At 42.8% G+C, this 25,937-nt stretch overlaps 1 protein-coding gene and 1 long non-coding RNA gene across 2 annotated transcripts in view; one reads left to right on the plus strand and one right to left on the minus strand.

Moving 5' to 3' along the window:
- LOC146650428 (uncharacterized) overlaps positions 1–25,937 on the minus strand; it is a 387,448-nt gene that overhangs the window by 4,356 nt on the left and 357,155 nt on the right. The window lies entirely within an intron of this gene.
- Positions 3,633–25,130, plus strand: LOC146650429 (uncharacterized). The gene is made up of 11 exons (XM_085385458.1): positions 3,633–3,762; positions 4,018–4,119; positions 5,112–5,190; positions 6,590–6,794; positions 6,946–8,743; positions 10,172–10,345; positions 10,559–10,732; positions 10,922–11,095; positions 14,220–14,393; positions 24,182–24,228; positions 24,377–25,130. The coding sequence occupies exons 1-11, from the start codon at positions 3,644–3,646 to the stop codon at positions 24,928–24,930; spliced, it is 3,600 nt and encodes a 1,199-aa protein (XP_085241584.1). The 5' UTR covers positions 3,633–3,643; the 3' UTR covers positions 24,931–25,130.

Raw genomic sequence — 25,937 nt, forward strand, 5'->3', positions numbered from 1 at the left:
GTATGCAAAATTAAAGGACACTGCTATGCTCTTAATAAAGACGTAACACTGCAGCTCGGTGTGTGTGAGTCTCTCCCTGGGCCCTCACCCATGCAGCACGTTAACAGTTTCCAAGTGTCTCAGTGTTGTTTATTCACCTGACTGTTTGATAACTGTCATTCTCTGACAGTAGGACAATAACTTCACTACGACATAGTTCATTTTGGTCAAGGTGACTGTGCAGAATGGATGTATGCACGCCATGTATTGTTTTGGATTTACCCCTTATGTAGGCACTTGTGTCTTGTGGGGTTATTGCCACAGAGGATGTCCCCGCAGAGATGCCTTCGGCCACAGGGCGCCCACTGTTTTGGCTGAGGGCCAACTGCTCAGCCTCTGTGAGTGGTGGTGGTGGAGGACCCCCACCTGTTTTTCGGGCCTCCGCTTTTTTTCTGTTGGCTATAACGGGTCACATTTGGGCATACAGAGTAAGCAAATATGTACTTGTGATGTGCTCAGATAATTTCAATATGTGCTTACAGGAGGTATATTACTGTAGCCTCTAACTGCAATTGATTTACATGGGACACACAGACAAAGCACTATGGCTCATAATACAATTACACCTTACCTGTTTGGACTATATTTTTATATTTCATTTTTACTTGCTGCCAGGCACGTTTGGGGCCTGTTGGGTTGCACCTGCGCTCACATCACATCACAACATAAAATGTATGACATAGGCAATGAAATGACATATACTGAGATGACGTGTTAAATGGGTGGAAATCCCTAGATCAATGTTTAGATTAACACTCACGCATTGACTCTGTCGGCTATGTTTTGCCATGCATGCTCCCTTTCCTTTGCAGCTGCGGCTGTGTTACTTTTTTTCTGCATGATGTGCATGCTGTCGGCATATGCTGCCATCAGAATTTCCGCCTCAAGCGCTGTGAAATACATTGACCGCGCCTTCTTTCCCTCCGTCTCCATGGTGACTCGCTTAATCTGTGCTCCACTAATCAGGGCTTTATGTATCCTCGTGCGCGCGCTTGACTTGGGGTTGTAGCAACTCCGCGTTGATTGAACTACTTGTTATCAGCCTTTCTGAAACCGAATATTCCAAGTTGGACAGTTCGGGGTTACTCAACCCTGAGTATCGTTTTTCACTCTGAGTTTCCTAAACCGGCTTCCTGAAATAGGGCCCAGCACCGTGATTTGATTTTGATTTTATTGATTAGCATTCAAATATCTCAGTGAAAACAGAACAAAAATCGACCATAAAGCAAGAAAGCATGATACAAGGCTAATCAAAAGGTATTGGCTGAAGCATTTGCTTATTACGCCAACCCTTTTCACAAAATATCTTGTTTTTTGGTTTTGTTTTGTTTTTTGCTCTTTTCATTCTTGATTTATATATTTTTCTAATACTCTATTTTTAAACATGTTTTTAAACAAGGAAAATGAACTGCACCTTTTTAAATCACTGTCAGACCTCGTGTAACCACACCAGCCCAGGACCTCCACATCCAGCAGGTTCACCTCCAAGATCGTCTGGGACCAGCCACCCAGACAGCTGCTGGAACAATTGGTTTGCACAACCAAACAATTTCTGCACAAACTGTCAGAAACCGTCTCAGGGACGCTCAACTGCATGCCCGTCGTCCTCATCGGGGTCTTGACCTGACTCCAGCTCGTCGCCGTAACAGACTTGTGTGGGCAAATGCTCACATTCGATGGCGTCTGGCACGTTGGAGAGGTGTGCGCTTCACGGATGAATCATGGTTCACATTGTTCAGGGCAGATGGCAGCTGAGAATGTCCCAGTTCTTGCATGGCCAGCATACTCACCGGACATGTCACCCATTGAGCATGTTCGGGATGTGCTTGACCGGCGTATACGACAGCGTGTACCAGTTCCCACGAATATCCAACAACCTCGCACAGCCATTGAAGTGGAGTGGACCAACATTCCACAGGCCACAATTGACAATCTGATAGACTCCATGCGACGATGTGTTGCACTGCATGAGGCAAATGGTGGTCACACCAGATACTGACCGGTTCTGGGTCCCCAGACCCCCAATAGCGCAAAAAACTGCACATTCCAGGGTGGCCTTTTGTTGTGGGCAGTCTGAGGTACACCTGTGCACTACTCATGATGTCAGATCAGTATCCTGATGTGGCACACCTGTGAGGTGGGATGGATTATCTCAATATAGCAGATGTGCCCACTACCACACATTTGGACTGATTTGTGACCACTGTTTGGGAGGGATGGTTATATTGTGTATCTGGAATGAATTTTAGGTCTCTACGTCCATCCCATGGGGAATGGGAGCAGTAACAAAGGTGTTGCGTTTATATTTTTGTTGAGTGTATATGGAAGCAACAGAGTACAATAAAGTGTGTATAATGATTTTTTGTTCAGGACATGCTTTGTTTTATAGAGAATAGCAATGTTTTTGACATTTTTGTTTTCACAATGATAAAGTGAGCTGCTGCTGCTGAACTTGAACAGGTAACAAAGTGATGAGCAGTCAGGCTGCAGGTTTCTACCTGTTCATGTTTCTACAGTAGAATCACTTTGAAGTGTCTTTGTGCTGTTTCATCTTTGATTTGTGTTCATAAACACTCAGAGAAACATCACGTGACCTCATCAGGATCTGTGTTGGTGTGTGGGGCTGTACCTCAGCTTTATGTTGTTACATGCTCATTTGTTTATTTTACACAGTAACATCAAAGTAATGTTATGAGGAGTAATGAAGTAACGTACTCCATTACTTTTAATTAAAGTGTTCTGTGTAATATGTGTAATAATGACTGTTTTGAGTAATGACCAACACTGATCACAACAAAGAGGAAATGCCTCCAACATGCACAAACATTTGAGCCACAACATGCAGTTAATGTGCACAAATGTCTTTGATATGCTGCTCAGTGATGGTGGTGACTGTCAGAGCAGAGCTACTGAGAATCAATAAGTAATATCAATGATGGGATCAGAATCACTAAATTCTTCTCATCCCTGTCAGTATCATACATGTGCTGTATAATGTGATAAATGTAGAGGTGCTGGCTGTTCTCTCACTCTGCTGTTTAGCTGTAAAGGACGCCTCCCTGCCTTTGTCTCATTCATGACCTTTAATAGTCTCTTCTAACATGCAGAGATCTGTATGATCTGTTTCATAGAGTCTAACCAGCCTGTACAGGTAACAACAACAGTCACTGCATCACTGACACACAAACGTCATCTCTGTCAATAACAACATTCATACATGGAATAAAAACACATCAGTGGATCATTGCTGGAGCTGATGTTTGTGCTCCTGGTGCAAAGGCTCTCAGTTTCCTCCTTGAAATAACATCAGTGGTGGGTCAGCGACATGCTTTCTTTCCCTCTCAGGTTTAAATATCTGGGACTCTCCACCGTTTGGTTTTAGAGCTGAAGAAGCTTCTCAGATGAAACGTCTTCCAGAAACTTAAAGACGTCTCTTTTCTCTCCAAGCTCCTTAGATCACATGACCTGGATGACTGAACCTGCAGACATATTGACCTGGTTTCTAGGTTACATGACAGGTCATAGGTCAGCGACTGTAACTCAGTTACTCCTGTTAATGTGAACTCACTGAGTGTTTGTGGTTTACCTCTCAGACTGACTGAAGATGATGATGGAGGAAGAGGAGGACAGAGCAGAGTCTGCAGGGTCCAGCTGTCCGTCTGTGAGGAGCGACCGGTCCAAAGATCTAAATCCAGACTTCAGTGGTGAACCTGGAGCAACGAGGTCAGAGAGCTGAACTCACTGAGTAACAGAAATAATTCTGCACTGACATTATAATCAGTGTTGACTCTGGTTGATTGTCTGACTGTGTTTGTGAGCTGAGAGGAAATGAAAATGAGTTTGTAACAAAAATCAGTTTTGTCCAGTTTTCCTGTAAAAAGCTGAACTCTAATCTAAGAGGATGTTACTGACAGGAAACAGCTGCATTATCTGCAGTCTGTGTGATCACAGCTGCTTCAATCATGTTTGTGTCTGCAGAGGTCAGAGGTCACAGTCTGCAGGGTCCAGCTGTCCGTCTGTGAGGAGTGACTGGTCCAAAGTTCGACCTCCAGACTTCAGTGGTGAACCTGGAGCAACGAGGTCAGAGAGCTGTGATGACTCCTTTACATGTTTGTGTTTCCTGGATAAATATGACCTGAAACATCCTCAGATTGTTACAAAGATTCATTAAAAAGAAAACAATGAAAGAGAAAAGATCCAAATGTTCGACTTGGTCATTTGCTGTTTGAGGACAGTGATGCTCATATCTGTGGGGAAAGTGTGACCTGAGTGGGTTCATGTTTGTCTTTAAAGAACAGAGCTGCTCTGATTCTCTTTGTGTCTGATCTGTTAAACAGTCTGAGAGGTCACACAGAGACCCAGCAGCTAAAGCCTGGATCATACTGGCTGCTGTTACTCCATCAGGACAACACTGAACCACAGTGGTGTGGATGTAGTGGATAAATCCCACCATACTGATGCTCAGAGTTAACCACAGGGAACAAAACCAGATGTTACCTTCAGATTGTGACCTTTGGAGTGGACGATGCAGATTTCAATAGAGAATAAATGTTGTTGTTTTTCAGCTGTGAAGAAAGAATCTAATTTTCTGAACTTAAGAATTTATGATGCTGGAAACAACATGGAGACTATAACACAACATTTCCACTGTGTTCATAGAATGAATGTAAAACTGTCAGACATTCATTAAATATGCAAAATGTCTACAGAAGCATCAGAGGGTCAGACGTGAAGCACTCAGTGATTTTGATCAAATGAATCATCAGTTATTGATCTGTACTACACTGATCTACCACGTTAGTAAAGCTGGTGTTCTGGTGGTGGAGGGAGACTCGGATCATGTTCTGGTTTTGGAGCAGTGATCTGCTGATGGTTCAGTTTGATGAGCTTCTTCAAAATCATCCCTGACATCACCACTGAAAGGACGTCCATGAAAACAGACTGAAAATTACTGATATGTTCACAATCTGAGAGTTTAAAACTTGACAGACTTGATTCAGATGAAGTTATTTGAGCAGAAACTCCTGGATCTTTATCCTGTGTTGATCTAATCCTTCATGGTTCCTCCACAGAGTGGAGCAGCACAGCTCAGAGGTTCCCAGTGGTCAGTCTGCCCAGCAGCATCAAACACAGCTGGACTCCATATTTATGGTCTGTACATGTACAACAACTACTTTATTATTAATATTAATAATAATGCATTTATTTATAGGTCCCTTTCAGAACACCAAGGACTCTGTGGACTAAATGACCAAAACAAACAAACTTTGAAATCAGACGGTGCAAATGTGATCACAGGGAAACATTTTAAACATCGAGGCTTTAAACAAAAACCAAAGTGAAACAGTTTGTAGTCGAGATCAGTGGGGATGAAGCTGAATAACTGTTTCTTCAACATCTTTGAGCAATAAATGACAAACATGATGGAAATTAGAGCACTTAAAAAAGAAAAACTAGCTGAAAGTCTGGCTTCTGTTATGAAAAGTACAGAGAAATTATGGGTCGCTCAACACTGCACAATATAGGAGTTTAAATAAATCTGAAGAATAACTCAAAATCCTACAATCTTACTGAGAAAATCATCGACAGCTAACTATCTTTGTGCCCCCTTTTCCCTGTTCATGCCCTATCGGCCCCCCTGGCTAAACTTTGCTAGATCCGCCCCTGCACAGTTACCAGTGTTAGCTACGTAGAAAAAGATCCTGGTGTAGAAAGTAATATTAAATAAATTCTAACAACAGCTTATCAAGCTTAAACGTGCTGCTGTTGTTCAGCCTCTGGTTTCCTTATTCTGGTGCAAAGTGGGCCAAAAACAAAGAAGAGAGACGGACTCGCGACAGAAAAGCCGATCAGCTGATCATTAAGCAGTTTCATGATTGAAGTAGCAGCAGGAGAGAGAGAGAGAGAGGCAGTCACTTCATATATCGGTTGTTAAGCTTAATGTGGGAATGCTTTACAAACATTCAGAGATGAACTTACACACTTGCTTTACTTCTCTCTGGGAAAACTTCCTCGGAGATGAAATGCCGAAGCTACAAATACACACAGCCGCTCCATCACGTGAGCACACTGCTCCGACGTGCTACGGTTATGAGCCAAGTTACGCCGTGTCGCAAGTTCTGTGAGGTGCTTTTTTGATATTTAATGGATCGGATTACATTTTTTATTCCTCTCCGATATCCGATCCAGTAATTTAGGTCAGTATCGGACCGATACCGATACGTAATATCGTAATATCTACCTTTAAGACCAGTTGTCTGTATGAGTCACCTGAAACATCTCCAAGTTTCTGGCTTCGATTCTCAACCTGTTGGTAGTTCAGCTCTGAACACCAGTGAAATGTTTCTCCCACTTAAATCACTGCATTCATATGAACAGAATCAACGTTTTGGGATCATGGAGTTGTGGACAAAGTCTCAGTTAATAAGATAAAGTCAAACCTATAATTGGTAAAGAGTTCGTGGATGATATGCCCCTTGATCGTTCGGAAGTGGATGTTGTGGAGACTGAAGTTCGGAGTGGTGGGTCATTCATAAATATTCTGTTCCAGCTGCTGGAGGACAACATCATCACTTTTGTGAAGAACGAGCTGAAGAAGATCCAGAAGGCTCTGAATCCAAATAAGCCCCAGTGCTTGGAGTTTCAGAGGGAGGATGATGAGCAGAGGAGAAACAGCAGAGAGGCATTTGTGAAGATCACAGTGGACTTCCTGAGGAGAATGAAGCAGGAGGAGCTGGCTGACCGTCTGCAGAGACGTAAGAGGATTTATCTAAAGATTTAAGCTGCTGGATAAATGAGTGACTTGTGGCACCAGTGTGTTCAGTCATTTCTCAGTGGGTCAGAAATTGTCATCAGCATTTTGCATAATGTGATTGTTAAAGTTGTATTTTTATTATTATTATTCAGAACTTCCAGCTACAGTTTGTCATCGTAACCTTAAATCTGCTCTGAAGAAGAAGTTCCAGTGTGTGTTTGAGGGCATCGCTAAAGCAGGAAGCCCAACCCTCCTGAATCAGATCTACACAGAGCTCTACATCACAGAGGGAGGGACTGCAGAGGTCAATGATGAACATGAGGTCAGACAGATTGAAACAGCATCCAGGAAACCAGACAGACCAGAAACAACAATCAGACAAGAAGACATCTTTAAAGCCTCACCTGGAAGAGACGAACCAATCAGAACAGTGCTGACAAAGGGAGTGGCTGGCATTGGGAAAACAGTCTTAACACAGAAATACAGCCTGGACTGGGCTGAAGACAAAGCCAACCAGGACATCCAGTTCATATTTCCATTCACTTTCAGAGAGCTGAATGTGCTGAAAGAGGAAAAGTTCAGCTTGGTGGGACTTGTTCATCACTTCTTTACTGAAACCAAAGAAGCAGGAATCTGCAGCTTTGAAGACTTCCAGGTTGTGTTCATCTTTGATGGTCTGGATGAGTGTCGACTTCCTCTGGACTTCCACAAAACTACAATCCTAACTGACCCTAGAAAGTCCACCTCAGTGGATGTGCTGCTGATAAACCTCATCAGGGGGAAACTGCTTCCCTCTGCTTGCCTCTGGATAACCACACGACCTGCAGCAGCCAATCAGATCCCTCCTGACTGTGTTGGCATGGTGACAGAGGTCAGAGGGTTCACTGACCCACAGAAGGAGGAGTACTTCAGGAAGAGAATCAGAGATGAGGAGCAGGCCAGCAGCATCATCTCCCACATCAAGACATCACGAAGCCTCCACATCATGTGCCACATCCCAGTCTTCTGCTGGATCACTGCTACAGTTCTGGAGGATGTGCTGGAAACCAGAGAGGGAGGACAGCTACCCAAGACCCTGACTGCGATGTACATCCACTTCCTGGTGGTTCAGGCCAAAGTGAAGAAGGTCAAGTATGATGGAGGAGCTGAGACAGATCCACACTGGAGTCCAGAGAGCAGGAAGATGATGGAGTCTCTGGGAAAACTGGCTTTTGATCAGCTGCAGAAAGGAAACCTGATCTTCTATGAATCAGACCTGACAGAGTGTGGCATCGATATCAGAGCAGCCTCAGTGTACTCAGGAGTGTTCACACAGATCTTTAAAGAGGAGAGAGGACTGTACCAGGACAAGGTGTTCTGCTTCATCCATCTGAGTGTTCAGGAGTTTCTGGCTGCTCTTCATGTCCATCTGACCTTCATCAACTCTGGACTCAATCTGCTGGAACAACAACAAACAACCTCCCAGAAGTCTGAAACAGGAGAATCTGCAGAGAAACCCTTCTACCAGAGTGCTGTGAACAAGGCCTTACAGAGTCCAAATGGACACCTGGACTTGTTCCTCCGCTTCCTCCTGGGTCTTTCACTGCAGACCAATCAGACTCTCTTACGAGCCCTGCTGACACAGACAGGAAGTAGCTCACAGACCAATCAGGAAACAGTCCAGTACATCAAGAAGAAGCTCAGTGAGAATCTGTCTGCAGAGAAAAGCATCAATCTGATCCACTGTCTGAATGAACTGAATGATCGTTCTCTAGTGGAGGAGATCCAACAATACAGGACTTCAGGAAGTGTCTCCACAGGTGAACTGTCTCCTGCTCAGTGCTCAGCTCTGACCTTCATCTTACTGTCATCAGAAGAAGATCTGGATGAGTTTGACTTCAAGAAATACTCTGCTTCAGAGGAGGCTCTTCTGAGAATGCTGCCAGTGGTCAAAGCCTCCAACAAAGCTCTGTAAGTAAACATGTTGTCATCGCTTCATTGTTAAAATCATGGGAAATAAATCAGAAATGCTGAGTTCAAAGAGCACTGTAACTTTTTTTAAAATAGTAAATTAAATGATCATCTGTCACTCAGTAAATATATGGTAATTTAAATGTTTCACTCCAGCATTTCTAAAACACACTTTGTTCTGTAACTCTTATCAAAGGACAATCCAGACCCAGCCTATAAGAACATGAGCTCTGATGCTTCAGCCCCTCTGACAGGTTTATTATCCTCAGCTTGTTCACTTGTCTCCAACTCCAGGAGTTTGGTTGTTTTATTCTAAAGCACAAACTTCACCTGCCAGACTTCACCTACATCTTTTTCTGATGTTCATAATTTAAGTTCAAGTTTGTATCTCACTTTCAGTGCACACCCTCCCTTTTTAAATATAAATCTCTGCTGTGCTGTCATGTTTTCATCCCGTATGGAGGGAGAAACTCGGTCTTTATTACTGAAATTGCCTCTAAGGTCGTGTTTCTTGTCAGTAACCATATGTGTAACTGTAAGGCTTCCATAACCAGTGTTCCCACAGAATTATTCTCTGGGTCCTCTACAGTTTCCTCCCACTGTCCACAGACATGCAGTTAGATTACCTGGTGATCTAAACTTCATGCAGGTGTGAGTGAGAGTGGTTGTCTGTCCCTGTGTGGGCTTAGTGGAAGAGACTGGATCGATCTCTGCTTTGTCTTTGATATATCCTGACAGCAAACATTCTCCATGAAGTCTGCATTTTCAATTTAATTCAATTTTATTTATATAGCTCCAAATCACAACAAAAGTCGCCTCAAGGCACCTCATAGATACAGAGAAAAACCCAACAATCATATGACCCCCTATGAGAAAGCATTTTGGCGACAGTGGGAAGGAAAAACACCCTTTTAACAGGAAGAAACCTCCAGCAGAACCAGGCTCAGGGAGGGGCGGGGCCATCTGATGCGACTGGTTGGGTTGAGAGAAGGAAGACAGGATTTCAGCTCATTTCCTTTATACACACCTTTAACAGGAAGAGTTTTATACAGCTAGTGTTTAAAATCCAGTGTTCTTCACAATACACAGGTAATGAGCATAATGATTATTGAATTAGTAAAATTTTCTAAAATAATTGTTTTAGTTAATATTGTATGATAGTGTACACAGAATTATTAGCTCAGTAGGCAGAGTGGTCGCCCCATGATCATAAGGTCAGGGGTCGAATCCACCGAATAGTTACCTTGTGGTACCCCTGAGCAAGGTACCATCAAGGTACCAATCGTGTGCACTGGACTGGTAGCACTCATAGTCTCAAAGGTTTAAAATAAAAAAAAATTAAAAAAGGGTTCAACATATAAACAAATTTAATTTGATCACATATATTGTTTGTTTTTTTTGTTTTGGTTTTTTCCCTTTCTCTCACAGACTGAGCAGCTGTAACGTCTCAGAGGAAGGCTGTGAAAATTTGTTGTCAGTGGTCAGCTCCCAGTCCTGTAGTCTGAGAGAGCTGGACCTGAGTACCAACAGCCTGAAGGCTTCAGCAGTAAAGCTTCTGTCTGCTGCAGTGGAGAGTCCACATGCCAAACTGAATGTTCTGAGGTCAGATCAATTTGTATTCGGTTTAGTTCTGTTTGTTTGTGTGTTTGATGTTTGTTTTTGTTTATGTCTTTATCCAGTTATCCTTGTTTCATAGCATTTTTATTCATTTCAAAGTTAAAGTGAAGTTTTACTAACCTGCTCACCACAAGACAATAAGCTATTGCACTCTGATTACACTTTAACAACAATCTGTATTCATGTTTTTATCTTCAGACTTAACATCTGTGAACTCTCAGAGGAAAACTGTGAAGCTCTGTCCTCAGTTCTCAGCTCGCAGTCCTCTAGTCTGACAGAGCTGGACCTGAGTATCAGAAAGCTGCAGGATTCAGGAGTGAAGCTTCTGTCTGCTGGACTACAACGTTTAAACTGTAAACTGAATACTCTGAGGTCAGATCAGAAAACATTTAGTTTTTAGAATTATTAATTAAAGTTCATCCATATGATGTTGTATCTTAGTATGTTTATGTTTCCTTTAAAAATAGAAAGTCAAGATTTAATTTAATGTTTTAATGTTGTGAAATGTATTAACAAACTCTACATGAGTATTTGTTGTATAGACTGTCTTTTATTTTACAGACTGAGTGGCTGTAACCTGTCAGAGAGAAGCTGTGAAGCTCTGTCCTCAGTCCTTAGCTCCCAGTCCTCCAGTCTGAGAGAGCTGGACCTGAGTAACTCTGACCTGCAGGATTCAGGAGTGAAGCTTCTGTCCGCTGGACTAAAGAGTTCACAGTGTGCAGTGGAAACTCTCAGGTCAGGATTCAAACTTTTCCACAGATGATCATTTGAAATGTGACTTATATTATTGTATAAACAGGTAACTTTTATACAGCTGTCAAGTGAACTTTTATTTACATTTGAGTGGATAATTGGACTCTGAATTACTAAAAGTTGTTATAGTCATGTCTTTGTTTATTTAAAAAAATACTTCATGTACTGCCTAATTTAAAGATTTAGGCTCCTTTGGGCCCATAATATATATATTTGATTTCTTTTTGAATGAAATTAGGAGGACATTGTCGACTACTGATTGGTTCGCTGTTTGTTTTTTATTCACAGTACTTACTTAATTTTAAAGGCTGATTTCTCAAAATGAGATGTTTATCTTTTCTTCTACAACACTTGGAGCCACCAAATCTTCTTGCTTCATTTATTCATTACAGTTTAATTTAAAGAATATTAGACTCGTAACATAATAAATACATTTATTTCACTTCTTCTTGAGAGAAAGAAAGGGATGACTGGGTGAGCTCCAGTGGTTCATCCCAGCAGAGAGAGCGGCACACTGGGCTGAAAATGATCACAGTAGTAATGGCCATAGTTTGATAAAACAGGCAGTCTTACCCTGTAGTTAATACAGGGTTCTGGTGCCGATGTGGGGGAGGGGAGTCGCCCGGTACTAACTACATACTACTAACTACCTCATCCAGATGTCTTCCCTACTAAACCTGATAAGAAGTAACTGCAGTAGCCTTATAGGTCAAATCAGTTTCACCTGTTAAAGGTAGCTCCACTATTAATGGTGTCACTTGTTATTTCTGGGATGTGTTTAGTAGCCTGAACAGCTGCTCAAAGGAAAGGTTATTTTTATCATTATTATTATTATTTAATTATTAAGTCCGGGGTAACCTGCAAGAGCTGTTTGCACAAAGAATAATACTCGGACTTTTAGGTTTTATCGTTTTACACAAGGTTTAAAAATGAATGTCCACAATTGAATTGCAGAAATTGTTATTGAGCTAATACTGATGTAGTTGTTATCTTTGGTAAGGAGAGATTGGAGGAAGAATGAGCACAGTCAGGCCTAAAGACCCTCTTAATAATAATAATGGATTGCATTTATATACCGCTTTTCGAGACCCTCAAGGACCCTTTACAATTCCACTATTCATTCACTCTCGCATTCACACACTGGTGTAGGTAAGCTACAGTTGTAGCTTCCATATCGCGCCATCGGCCCCTCTGGTCATCACCAGTAAGCGGTAGGTGAAGTGTCTTGCCCAAGGACAAAATGACCAAGACAGAGAGAGCTGGCTCATCAGACAGACAAGCTCATCTTGTAACCTACTGGTTAGCGAACCGGCTAACTAGCACACTGGCTAACTAGCACACCGGCTAACTAGCAGATCAGCTAACTAGCAGTCCAGCTAACGGCAGCCACAAGCTGAAGGACGATTAAATGTAGTGGAGATATCAGAGATGACACTGGTGTGTCCGATTCACTCTTTAGCACTCTGGTCACTCCGGTGTGTCAGCCAGAACACCACTGAAGGCCAAATGATCCCAGCGTGTGGAATAAGGAGCTTAAGGTTCGGTTTGAGGCACTTTATTCTTTCACTGATTGATTCTTGTGGCTGTGATCACGTGTGTGGTTTCTTACAAAAAGGAAGTACACAATACAAATACATGACAAATAAGATGAATAGATAAGTTACATATCCAGTTATATGTACGTACATATATGTACATACATCAGTATAGCTAATATAGCCATATATAAGGACAAAGATCACAGTACTATAATGCAGTAATGTTAAACACAAAGGTGTATATCTACATAAATCTATCCTATCAGTGATCAGGGTACTGTAGTATACTTCTACTACATACACTATAGAAACTAAACGGCATGAGTGTAACTTTAAGTTACCATCAGTACAGACGAACTGATGGTAGTTGTACAAAATAAAGGCTTTGCAATTATTGCGAAGGGCTTCCGGTTAAAGTAAGATCAGCTGATTACCTCAAAACAAATTATTTGCTATAGAACGCAGCTCCCACTCTTCATTAATATCATGTACTGTAACTTCCAAGTAACCATGGTTACCCTGCCACGCCCAGTAGTCTCCAGAGAGACCAACAGCTGGTGCACGTTGTAACGCTGTGGCTTTCATAGTCTCTCCTTTTTCTACAGCTTATGTGTTCTTCTTGTGATGGTGCGTCTTGAGGGAGGCTCATACATGCCGTCATTTGTTGATCCTAAGAACGGTCCTCAGACCGACTTCTTCAACAACACTAATCGGCCTGCAGTTTGTAGCTACTCACTTCACTGTGGCGTTTGTTAGCTTGTCTTTCTTTGGTTTATCTAGACTCCTCCCACAAGCTGATCCTACGTAGTCTGCCCAAGCCTCCCACCGCTGTTTGTGTGGGTGCTTTGTTTGCTTCCATCAACAGCGTGTAAGTGATACTTCAGACTTGAAGTACTCCGACAATAAAAAACTCAACTTTGCTTAAAAATACCTTTAGTTGTATCAACACTGCCCTCTGGAATAATTAGACTTTGGTGACAAACTGATGTGATCTCCATGTTTCCTTTGTTGGACTGTGGGCGAGTGTCAGAACTGAATGTACTGAGTGACATGTAGAGTTTAAATATGTGTCAGTTCCAGTTTTAGAGCTCTAAAGTGCAGCTATCATGTTAGGAATATGTTAGGAATAGACAGGAACACTGAGCACACTGAGGTCAAATCTTTTATTTATCCAGTTCATCTGTAGGCTGAGCTCAGTCCATCCATTTAGTGAAATGATGTTTAAAGGTCTCCTTCTTCTGTGAGCGTGCACAGATCCTGAAGTAGAAAGCCTGGGTTAACAGAGAAATGATCATTGCTGTGATGATGCTCATCATCTCTGACTGGGATTTGAGGTTTTGTCAAAGCAGGAAACACAAAGAAAGCCTGGCTATGTTGGACTGGGTGTGGAAGCAGCTCCCAGTTTGAGTTCAGGAGACAGACACCCTCACTACTTTGAAGATCAGCTTCAAACTTTCCTTTTTGATAAAACTTATAGTTAGAGCTGGATCAGGTGACCCTGAACCATCCCTTAGTTATGCTGCCATAGAGATGGATAACAGACGGATTGTTGTTTTGTGTGTCTGCAGTCTGTCAGGCTGTCTGATCACAGAGGAAGGCTGTACTTCTCTGGCCTCAGCTCTGAGCTCCAACCCCTCCCATCTGAGAGAGCTTGACCTGAGCTACAATCATCCAGGTGACTCAGGAATGAAGCTGCTGTCGGCTGGACTGAAGGATCCAGGCTGGAGACTGGACACTCTCAGGTATGGAGAGAATGTCTGATAGAGGAGGAAGAGCTGGAAACATTTCCTGTGTCCTTCACTCACTTCCTGTTTGTTTCCTGCAGATGAGACATGAACAATCACACATGCAGGAATATTTTCAGGGACAGACACACTAGTCTAGCTGGATAGTACATGGATATTTATGTAGGGGGTCTCCAAGGAGTCTGTTTGCAGGAACATTAATGATAACTGATATGTTGAGAGTTTCATTAAAAGTAGACCTACAGTTACCGTATTTTCACGACCATAAGACGCACTGTACTAAAAGGCGCAGTCTCAGTTATGTGTGCCATTACTGTATTTAACACACACATAAGGCGCACTGGATTATAGGGCGCATACAAGTACCGTATGCGTATTTAAAAATAAAGCGGGAGCAAACCTGAGTTCGGTACCTTACTCACATTTTTATTACCAGTAATCGTCATCATCAACAACACACAAGCATACAAGTGTGCGTATTTAAAAATAAAGCAGAAGCAAAACAAAGTTTGGTACTCACATTTTTATCATCAATCAAACCCATCGAAGTCCTCATCCTCTGTGTCTGAATTGAACAGCTGCGCTAAATCTCCATCAAATATTCCAGGTTCACTTTCTTCACTGTCAGAGTCACTTTCCGTGCCGTGCGGCTCCTCAGAAATGATGCCGGCTTTTGCGAAAGCTCGAACAACAGTGCCAGCAGACATGTTAGCCCAAGCATCTACAATCCATTGGCAAATTGTGGCGTAACTCGCCCGGCACTGCCTTCCACTCTTGGTGAAACTGTGGTCTCCATCGGTCATCCATCGCATGGTGATGCGTGGAAAAAACCACCTGGTCTCCTTACATACACCTCCCTCAGCCAGTCTTTCATCATTTCCTCATCCATCCAGCCCTTTTCATTTGCCTTAATGATGATTCCTGCTGGAAACTTCTCTTTAGGCAAAGTCTTTCGCTTAAAAATCACCATAGGCGGCAGTTTCTGTCCATTAGCATGGCAGCCAAGCACAACAGTAAAAGAAGACTTTTCGTGCCCCGTTGTGCTTATCGCTACCGTGCTGGTCCCCTTCTTCTCCACAGTGTGACTCACCGGGATGTCGAAAGTGAGCGGGACCTCGTCCATGTTTGTGATGTGGCTGGGCTGGATGTGTTTGTCGCCGATGTGTTTGCTGCAGTAGGAGCGGAAGATGGCCAGCTTTTCCTTATAATCCGCTGGAAGTTGCTGCGCTACCGTAGTCCTGGTCCGGATGGAAAAATGGCACCGTTTCATAAAACGAAAGCACCAAGACGGACCTCCTTGGAAATGTTCAATGTTCATCTCTTCAGCTAGTGAAACTGCTTTTAGCCGAATGGTGACCGTCGAAACGCTTCTCCCGCTCGTTCTTTGCTCGATGATCCACCGCTCGAGCCTTTCCTCCAACTCGGGCCACCTCGCCTTATGTCCGCGGAAACTCAGCTGCGTTTTCTTGACCTGCCGGAGCTTGTTTTCTAGCTTCCTCCATTTGCGAACCATCGATTCGTTAATCTTTTTTTAATTTATTTTTTTTAAATTTTTTTTTTTTGTGTCCCGGTTGGATCTATAGCCATCAGAATTGTTGTCTTAAGGCCAAGAAAGATGCCAAGCGGATTTATTTTACCAAATGGATCATCATGGCCTTGCCATATTGGTCCATTTGATTGACCTTTATTATAATGATGAATTTATTTCATTTTCAGTTGCTACAAACGGGACAGACATAACTGTGGGATAGGACAGGGGGAAAGAATGAAAGAAAGAGAGGGAGAGAAAGGAAACCAAAGGGGAGAAGAGACGGTGAGAAGGGGGGGGAAGAGAGAAAATCGATTCGTTAATCTTAAATTCTCTCGCCGCTGCTCGATTTCCATGTTCCTCCGCGTAGCTGATGGCCTTCAGTTTAAACTGTGCTTCGTAAGCGTGTCTCTTTTCCATTTTCAGGGTTGTTAAAACAACGATGTCCTGCATAATGCACATACCTGTCCTTTTATACAGGTATATGCGATTGTCCCGGTATATACGATCAACGCCCACACTTCACCCTTTAGCGTTCTCATGGTGTTCTCTACTACGTCCTCCTTACAACACACAGGGCGCACTGCACTATAGGGCGTGCCGCACTTTTTAAAGAAAATCTAAGGCTTTTATGTGCACCTTATAGTTGCGAAAATACGGTAGGTCCATAAATATTTGGACAGAGACAACATTTTGTAACTTTAGATACACTTTATTAGGTCACAGGTGTACTATACCTGAGATAGTGGCCACTGTGTACCTAATAAGGTGTCAGCCATGTGTATGTTTCCCATGCTGTATGTCCACAGTCACAGTGACAGTCAGTGACGCTGACAGAAGGATGGAATAAGGCTGTGAATCATTTCAGTCTGTGTGTGTGACAAAGAGGCAGACAGGAGCAGCTAACATTTGGAAATGGAAGCTTAAATAATGACAAACTCTACATTCACAGCTGAATTCACAATAGATTTGTTATCAAGTGCACATTTAGCAGCTAATGCTAATACTGTTTTCCCTTTCTACAACTTGAGCAGCTATTGCTAAGTAGGCCACTTTGCTCTGCTAAGGATTTGTGTGACCATGATGGAAACTCTGATAAGCTAATGCTGCTAAGCTAATGCTATTTATGGGCCCTGTTAGAATCAATATTTCATTCTCATTCTGTTGTTTGAGAAGAATATTAATGTCTCACGTCATTATAACACAAGAGAAAGGGGTGTTAGCGTTAGGTACTAATGCTTATTCACCTCAAATTATCTTTAGCTACTAATGGCAGCCTACTTAGCATTAACTCCTCACGAATATAATGCTAATTCACATCAAATTAGCATTAGCTGCTAGAATAAGCCTACTAAGCACTTTCTGCTCACGTTATTAAAAGGGAAGGGAAAAGTGTTATCATTATCGGGTAATGCTAACTCGCATCAAATTAGCAATAGTTATTAACGGTAATACACATCACATTGTTAAAATGTAAGAAAAAACATTGTTAGCATTAGCGATTTAAATTAGCATTACCTAATAACAGCAGCCTTCTTAGCATTAGCTGCTCACATTGTTAGAAATCAAGAGAATATGGTATGAGCATTAGTTGCCAATGCTTATTCACCTAAAATTAGCATTAGCCATTAATATTAGCCTATTTAGCAAAAACTTCTTAATGCTAAATAGGCTTAACTGAAATGAAAGTAGTGTTAGCATTAGCTGCTGATATTGTTAAAAGGTAAGATAAAACATTGCTAGCAGCAGCGGACAATGCTAGCACACATAATAATTAGCATTACCTAATAATGGCAGCCTTCTTAGCATTAGCTGCTCATATTGTTATAATGCAAGGGAAAAGAGTTGGCAAAATCATTGTTAGCATTAGTGGATAATGCTAATTCACCTAAATTAGCATTAGCTAATAATGGCTACGTACTTAGCATTACCTACTGATATTGATATAAAACAGGAAAATATGGTATTAGCATTAGCTTCTAATGCTTTCTCGTCTAAAATTAGAATTGACCACAAATGGCATCCTATTTAGCATTAACTCTTCACATCGCAGGGGAAAAGTTAAAATCGGATAAAGAAAAAAGTGTTCATATTAGCTACTCGTATTGTTAAAAAGTAAGAAAAAACATTGTTAGCATAAGGGGATAATGCTAATTCACCTCAAATTAGTATTAGCTAATAACGGCAACCTACTTAGCATTAGCTGGTCACATTGTTATAAAGCAAGAAAATATGGTATTATCATTAGCTGCCAATTCCTATTCACCTAAAATTAGCATTACCTGCTAATGGCAGTCTACTTAGCATTAACTCCTCACTAATGTAATGCTAATTCACTTCAAATTAGCTTTAGCTTTAGCATTAGCTGCTAGCATCAGCCTACCTAGCACTAGCTGCTCGCATTGTTAAAAGGGAAGAGAAAACAATATTAGCATTACCTGGTAATAATTATTCACCCCTAATTAGAATTAACCACTAATGGCAGCATACTTAGCATTAACTCCTCACATCGTTATAACTCAAATGATGCTAACTTGCATTAAATTAGACTGCTGTTATTAGCTAATGCTATTTAGAAGTAGCTGCTCACATTGTTATAAAGCAAAGGAAAACGATATGAGCATTAGGGTCTAATGCGTATTTGCCTTAAATTAGACGTATGTGCTAATGGCGGCCTACTTAGCATTTGCAGCTCAGATTGTTGTAATGCTAGGGAAAAGAGTGTTAGCATTAGCCGTTCACATTGTTATAACGTTAAGGGAAATAGTGTTAGCGTTAGCTACTCACATTGTTAAAAAGTAAGTGTTAGCATTTGTGCATAATGCTAATACACATCAAATTAGCATTAGTTAATAACGGCAGCCTATTTAGCATTAGCAGATAATGTTGACCTTGGCCCACTGGAAAAGTTAAGAACTAAAGATTTAGAGCTATCGAGAAACACTCCTTTCTCATTTGAGAAACAAATAAATTCTGTTAGTAAAACCAGCTGTAAGCTTTATATTGTTGATTGTCATTTCCCATATGGAAAAGATATATAAATCTTATAAAGTTTGTATCTGTCTTGTGTGAAACTTGTATGAAAATGTTTTGGATACTTACTAAAACAATATATGAAAGTAATGAGAAAGTGGCTACTTTCATGAGTATGACTTTCATCAAATAAGTTTTTAGTCTTTTCCATATGGGTTATGCTTAAAAATATTTACTCATACATGCTTAGTTTTATAATCGATTGCATAATGATAGAGGTTCGATGCTTAGTAGTCTGTAAAGACTCTGTGTGCCTTCCAGAGTGCTCTGGCATGCACACACCACTTGGGGCCATGAGAGAGGTCGTACCCTCTCTTACTGATTTATGGTGTAGGACAGGGGTATCAAACTCAATTTAGCTGGGGGCCGCTGCAGGCAGAGTCTGGGTGAGGCTGGGCCGCATTAGGTTTTCCACAAGAAAGGCATGGTTAAAAAATTCCAATCTTCTCAAATCTCTTTATTTTTATTTTTTAACACAAAATATGAAAAATAAGAAGAGCTTTTGGCACAAGTATGTGCTACCAAAAAGGCACATGGTCCGCTTGAACATTCGGGAAAGCCGAGGGAAACTAGGGCTCAAGTCTCTCAAAAATTGTCCAAGCGTGTCTGCTTTTCCACTCACCTCCCTGAACTTTGCTTTGAGTTCAGAGTTGCACTGCAGCTCAATGAGCTCCATTTGAAGCACAGAAGGGGCATCTTGCACATCAAAGGAGAAGGGGTCCGCAAAAATGTGAAAGGTGGCTCTGTGTGTCTTGAAGTCAGCAAATCTGTGATCAAATTCCTCCTGTAGCCTCAAAATGACATCAACATACTCGTCAGCACTGAATGGTGTGCCTGCATCCACGAGTGCCTTGCATGCTGGGAAATGGCAAAGGTTTGTCTGAGAGAGCTGAGCTTTCCAGAGCGACAGTTTTGTGGAGAATGCTCTCATCTTGTCATAAGATAAGATAAAACTTTATTAATCCCTCGGGTGGGTTCCTCTGGGAAATTCGGTTTCCAAAAGCACAGCACCGACGGAAGTTACAGTTACAGAATATTATATATATATATATATGTACACACACACACACACACACACACACACATACATATATATATATATATATAAACCCATAACCCAACTAAGCTGTAGTTGTGGATATATATATACACATCTACAGCTTAGTTGTTCCCCCTGAAGTTTTTCCTGAAGCATACAGGGCCGGATGGTATTGAAGGCACTGGAAAAGTCAAGAAACAGGATCCTGACCTTCTCCCCCATCCAGGTGTGAGTGGGCTCTGTGCAGGAGGTACAGGATGGCATCCTCCACTCCGACATCCGCCTTGTATGCAAACTGTAGTGGGTCCTGGGCATGTTGTACCTGTGGTCGGAGGAGGTTGAGAAAGAGCCGCTCTAGAGTCTTCATAAGATGTGACGTCAGTGCCACCGGTCGGAAGTCATTCAGCTCATTGGGCCGGTTCCTTTTTGGGACCGGGACGATGCAGGATATCTTCCATAGGGCGGGCACTCTCCCCAGTCACAGACTGAGATTGAAGACTCGTTGTAGCGGCTCCCCAAGTTCAGCAGCACACGCCTTTACCATCCTAGGACACACCTTGTCTGGGCCTGCTGCCTTTCTGGAGCGAAGCTTCCTCAGTTGTCTCCTGACCTGATCCACTGTGACATTTGGGAGATGTTTGGGAGGAGAGGGGGGGGGGGGGGGGGGGGAGATGTCTTGCTGCTGAGAGAGGGATTGGAGGAGGGGGGTGTCAAGTTGCCCCTGGCCTTGTAACGTCTTGTTCAGTACATTAAGCTCATGTGTCATATCAACAAGAAAAGCTGAGTCCATGAGCCATTTGGGATCAGTTAGCACAGGAACACTAACTCCATCCTTCTCCATGAAGGCTTCACTTCTGCTCTCAACTCAAAAAGTCTCTTTAATACATTTCCCCTGCTGAGCCAACGTACCTCAGTGAAGTCGAGCACATCCCCATATTCTGACTCCATTTCCTCTAAAAAAGCACAGAACCTTCGGTGCTTTAAGCCCCTGGATCTGATTTGGTTGATGCATTTCACAACAATAGACATCACATTGTCAAACTTCAGGCATTTGCTGCAAAGGACCTGCTGATGGATGATGCAGTGCAGAGCAATGGCCTCCTCCACGCCTTCCTCTTCCAGTTTGTTTTGTGCCACCAGTCCATGTTTCCTCCCTGTCATTGATGGCGCTCCATCTGTTGTTATTCCAACAAACCTCTTCCATGGCAAACCAACATTCTCAATGGCATCACACAGCTTGTAAATATCTGCTGAGCGGTGGTCTGGCCATGCATTGGAATTACTGTGAGCAGCTCCTCCATCACTTCAAAACTGTCATCAACACCACGGACATACATTGGGAGCTGGGCAGTGTCGGTGATGTCTGTGGTCTCATCAAGAGCGACTGAGTATACACTGAAACATTTGGCTTTCTCACACAGTTGGTCATAAATGTCACTTGACAGGTCAGAAATGCGATCTGCTGCGGTGTTGGCAGAAAGGCTGATGTTGCTAAACTGACCTTTCTTTCCCGGACAGACTATATTTGCAGCCTGCAATATGCACTTTTAGACAAATGCACCTTCTGTGAATGGCTTCCCTGCTTTAGCAATCATCTCACTAACCACGTGGCTCCGACTGCTGCATTATTCTCTTTGGTTGCTTTCTTGGAGAAATCTTGCTGCCTCAGTAGATCTGTTTTAAGACTGGCAACCCGGTTCGCTCTCTCGTCTCCCTGGTATTTTGCATCCAGCTCAGCATGTCTAGTTGTGTAATGACGTTTCAAATTGTATTCCTTGTGCAGCGCAACTTTCTCTGTGCAAATGAGACAGGTCGGGGTGCCCCTGTGCTCAACAAAGAAATATTGCATTTCCCACTTTTCCTGAAATTGTCGGTGCTCATCACCAACCTTTCTCTTCACCGCAGGCTTTGAAAAAGACATGTTTGGGGCTATGTGACATTTATAATTCTACTTGGTGTCACTGTCGCATTGAAGTTTCAATCAAGCGTTTAGCCGACGGACGGGGAACGTCTCAACGCGTAGAGAACGTCATTTCTGCTTCTTTTTCTTGCAACCGTAGCACGGCGATCGGCAGATAAAAAGCCGGTAGCAGTCTCCTTTGTTTTTACGCTCGATGTTCATGTCTTTCATGACGACACGAACACCGTGGCGTTTGCAGATGGTAGAAAGTGCAGGGATAGCGAGCGCAAAAAAGGCGACTGCTCACGGCGCCGGGCTGTTGTTACAGGAGAAAGAAGCGGAAATGACACCGTGACATATAACAAATAACATCAGCTGTTTCTGATGTTAGTTGTTTTGACTGCTTTTACATTATATTGAAATATATGTAATGTTCATGTTTGCTGCAATGCAAACGCAGTGATGCAAATAAAAACATGGAGCCACAAATTACGGTGCGACCCTATAATTAGTCCGGGTTACCGGGGACTGTTGTTGCCGATGAACAGGTGTCGCTATGTGACTGCAGACTAAATTGGGCTGCATTGAGTTCATGACTTTTCTTTTATCCCGCCGCCTACGCATCACTGTGAGAGTTAATATGAGATCTCTCTCTGTGGAAAAATAACTTTAAATCCCACTGACGTGTGTATAAATCTATATACGTATAATGTCCCGCTGGGCAGCAACTTAAAAAAACAACTTTTTTTGAAGTGTTGTGAACGCAGCGCGCTGGGGCGAATGTCGGCGTTTGCCCAATAGAAAGGAGGAAGCCAGCCAGGCACAGGAAAGAAAGAAACACTCCAGGGCAACGCTGCTGGAACTTTGACTCATTGAGAAATGTTTCCCTGCTTGCATCAAGCCCGGCTGGTGTCCCCTGAGATCCATATCCCACCCTGATTGGTGGGTTAATTCAGCTCCGCCCACAACACTGTAAAGTGTCATACATTATCAAACTAACATTACATTTTCATATTAAGGTGGGGCCAAAAACTATCGTCCTGCGGGCCGCAATTGGCCACGAGTTTGAGACCCCTGGTGTAGGAGGACACCTGCTCTGTGTCTGGTTAAGTATAAGAGCCCTTTGTTAGGGGGACCGCTGGACTCTTAGCACCAGCTTTGGGGTCACAGGGTCACATCTGGAACACACACACACACACACACAGACACACACACAGACACACACACACACACACACAGACACAGACACACAGACACACACACACACACACACACAGACACACACACACACACACACACACACACACACAGACACACACACACACACAGACACACACACGCACGCACGCACACACACACACACACACACGCACACACACACACACACACACACAGATACACACACACACAGACACACACACGCACGCACACACACACACAGACACACACGCACGCACACACACACAGACACACACACGCACGCACACACACACAGACACACACACGCACAGACACACACAGACACACACACACACACACACACACACACACACTATGCACAGACTGGTACTCTTTGTTCATACCTGTGTAAGACGTCATAATGAACTTGTGCATATTCATGTAAGCTCAATAAAGAGCAGTGTTACGAGGGAGCAGACGAGAGCGACTGAGGTCAAGTGAAGGAACGGCGCTGTCACAGTTCTCTCCCTCATCAATTGTCTGGTTCCAGCGGTGGGTCTGTGCTAGACGACCCATCACCAGCTTTTTCCACTGGTTACCAGTACGTGGTAGAATCCACTTCCAGATCTGGTTGTCTTTAAATCTGTGAATGGATTGGCTCCATCTTATCTCTCTTTAACAAAAGAATCCAAGTGGAGCCCTCAGGTCTGCAGATAAGCAGCTTCTGACCAGAACTAGACGTAAAAACAGAGGTGAGCTTTATCGATGGCTGCAGCCAAACTCTGGAACAGTCGCCCTTCACATCAGGTCGTCACCAACACTGGACATTTTTAAAAGCCGGTTGGAAACACATTTGTACTCTGTAGCTTTCAATCCTGACCAGTCTTTATAGTCATTACTGTGTATGTTTCCTATTTTCTCTCTACTCTGTGCAGCACTTTGGCTCAAGCTGTTTTTAAATGTGCTGATAAATAAATGTAGATTTCTTTGAATAAAACAGTGGAGCCGAGCTTTGAGCTCAGTGTGTAACAGTGTGTGTGTGAGAGCCATGTAATGTCCATGTGTGCATGCTGACTGTGCTGCTCTGACCCCCCTCCTCCTTTCAGGGTGGAGCCTGCTGGAGTCCGATGGTTGAGACCAGGTCTGAGGAAGTGTAAGTGTGTTTTTAATGGGATTCATGAAAACAAAGCAGCACACATTCAACCATCTTCATCATGTCAGGAGTCATCATCAAAGTGTCAATCAATGAACAGATGATGGATCAATAACTGCAGCTGGATTGTGTTTGTTCTCTCCATCAGATTCCTGTCAACTCACAATCGACACAAACACAGTGAACACAAAGCTCCAACTGTCTGACAACAACAGGAAGGTGACACGTGTGGAGGAGGTTCAGTCATATCCTGATCATCCAGACAGATTTGATGGTTTTTATCCTCAGCTGCTGTGTAGAAATGGTCTGACTGGTCGCTGTTACTGGGAGGTCGAGTGGAGAGGAGGCGTTTATATATCAGTGAGTTACAGAAGCATCAGAAGGAAAGGAGACAGTGATGACTGTGTGTTTGGACGCAATGATCAGTCCTGGAGTCTGATCTGCTCTGATGATGGTCCTCGTTATGTCTGGCACAATAATATAAAAACATCCTTCTCCTCCTCCTCCTCCTCCTCCTCCTCCTCTGTCTCTAACAGAGCAGCAGTGTATGTGGACTGTCCTGCTGGCACTCTGTCCTTCTACAGAGTCTCCTCTGACTCTCTGATCCACCTCCACACCTTCAACACCACATTCACTCAAACTCTTTATCCTGGGTTTGGGTTTTATTACTGGTCTCCTGGTGGCTCAGTGTCCCTGTGCTGAGTGGAGTGTAAAGAGTGTCTCCTGTTACAGAAACACTCTGACTGTTGAACAGATAGTTCAGTCTGTACATGTCTGTCTCTTTCACTCACAAACACGTTTTCAGATTCATGGATTCAATCAGTTGATGTTTGAAACTCTTCTAAATGATTCCTTGTAAACTTCTTCCTCTTCAGTCACAAACAAACAGGAAGTGATGTCACATGTGTTCCTGTCCACACAGCAGAATGAGTCTATTGCTGACAGTGATGTACAAACAGAGTGAGCATTTCTGAGGCCCAAAATAAACTGAGTAGTTCACTGAATGAACAATGGACTGTGAGCTCAGTTCCTTCATCATTAGTATGGATTATATATGTATATGTATTATATTAGTATCATATATATCAGGTGCTGCTGCTTTCAGTCATTGTGCAAATGTGCTGTTTGTAAGCTTGTAAAGCTGCAGTCAGCTGAGACTGAAGAAGTCACCTGATCAGTGAGCAAACGTTTCTGAAAACGTCCAGATGAACAGAATCAACCTTTTGGGATCAGCCAGCAATGCAGCATCATTGTTGTTCAGCTTCAGAGGTTTGCAGGAATGAACTGATGACCAGAAACAGCTGCAAAGTCCAAGAAAATACCAGCTGGAGTTCAGCTGCATTTGAAGAAGTCAAAGAAAAGTAAGGATGGCAAAGGGCGACGTTTTCTTCCAAAGAGCTGCAAACATGGTCGACGCCTCATTAGAAGAATCATCTGGACATTTGTGAGGAACTCTAACCAAGAAAGCAACGTCACACAGATCCAACAGACAGTTTCCATGACTGCAAGTGTTGAGTGGAAAAATGCTACATTGCATTATTGCATCCTCTCACCACAGGAGGCGCTGTTGGCACCACTGATTGCTGATCAGCTGTTCTCTGATGATCTGATTGATACTGTGAATAACGGGACTCACTGAACTCTGTGACACAGTGAAGATTACAGAGTTGAACTTCAACATCTGACTGACGTCACACAGACAGAAGGAT

Source organism: Rhamphochromis longiceps, linkage group LG16, assembly GCF_057381845.1.
Source record: "Rhamphochromis longiceps isolate RC_006_pf linkage group LG16, R_longiceps_female_GT1.1, whole genome shotgun sequence".
NCBI classification, from domain to species: domain Eukaryota; kingdom Metazoa; phylum Chordata; class Actinopteri; order Cichliformes; family Cichlidae; genus Rhamphochromis; species Rhamphochromis longiceps.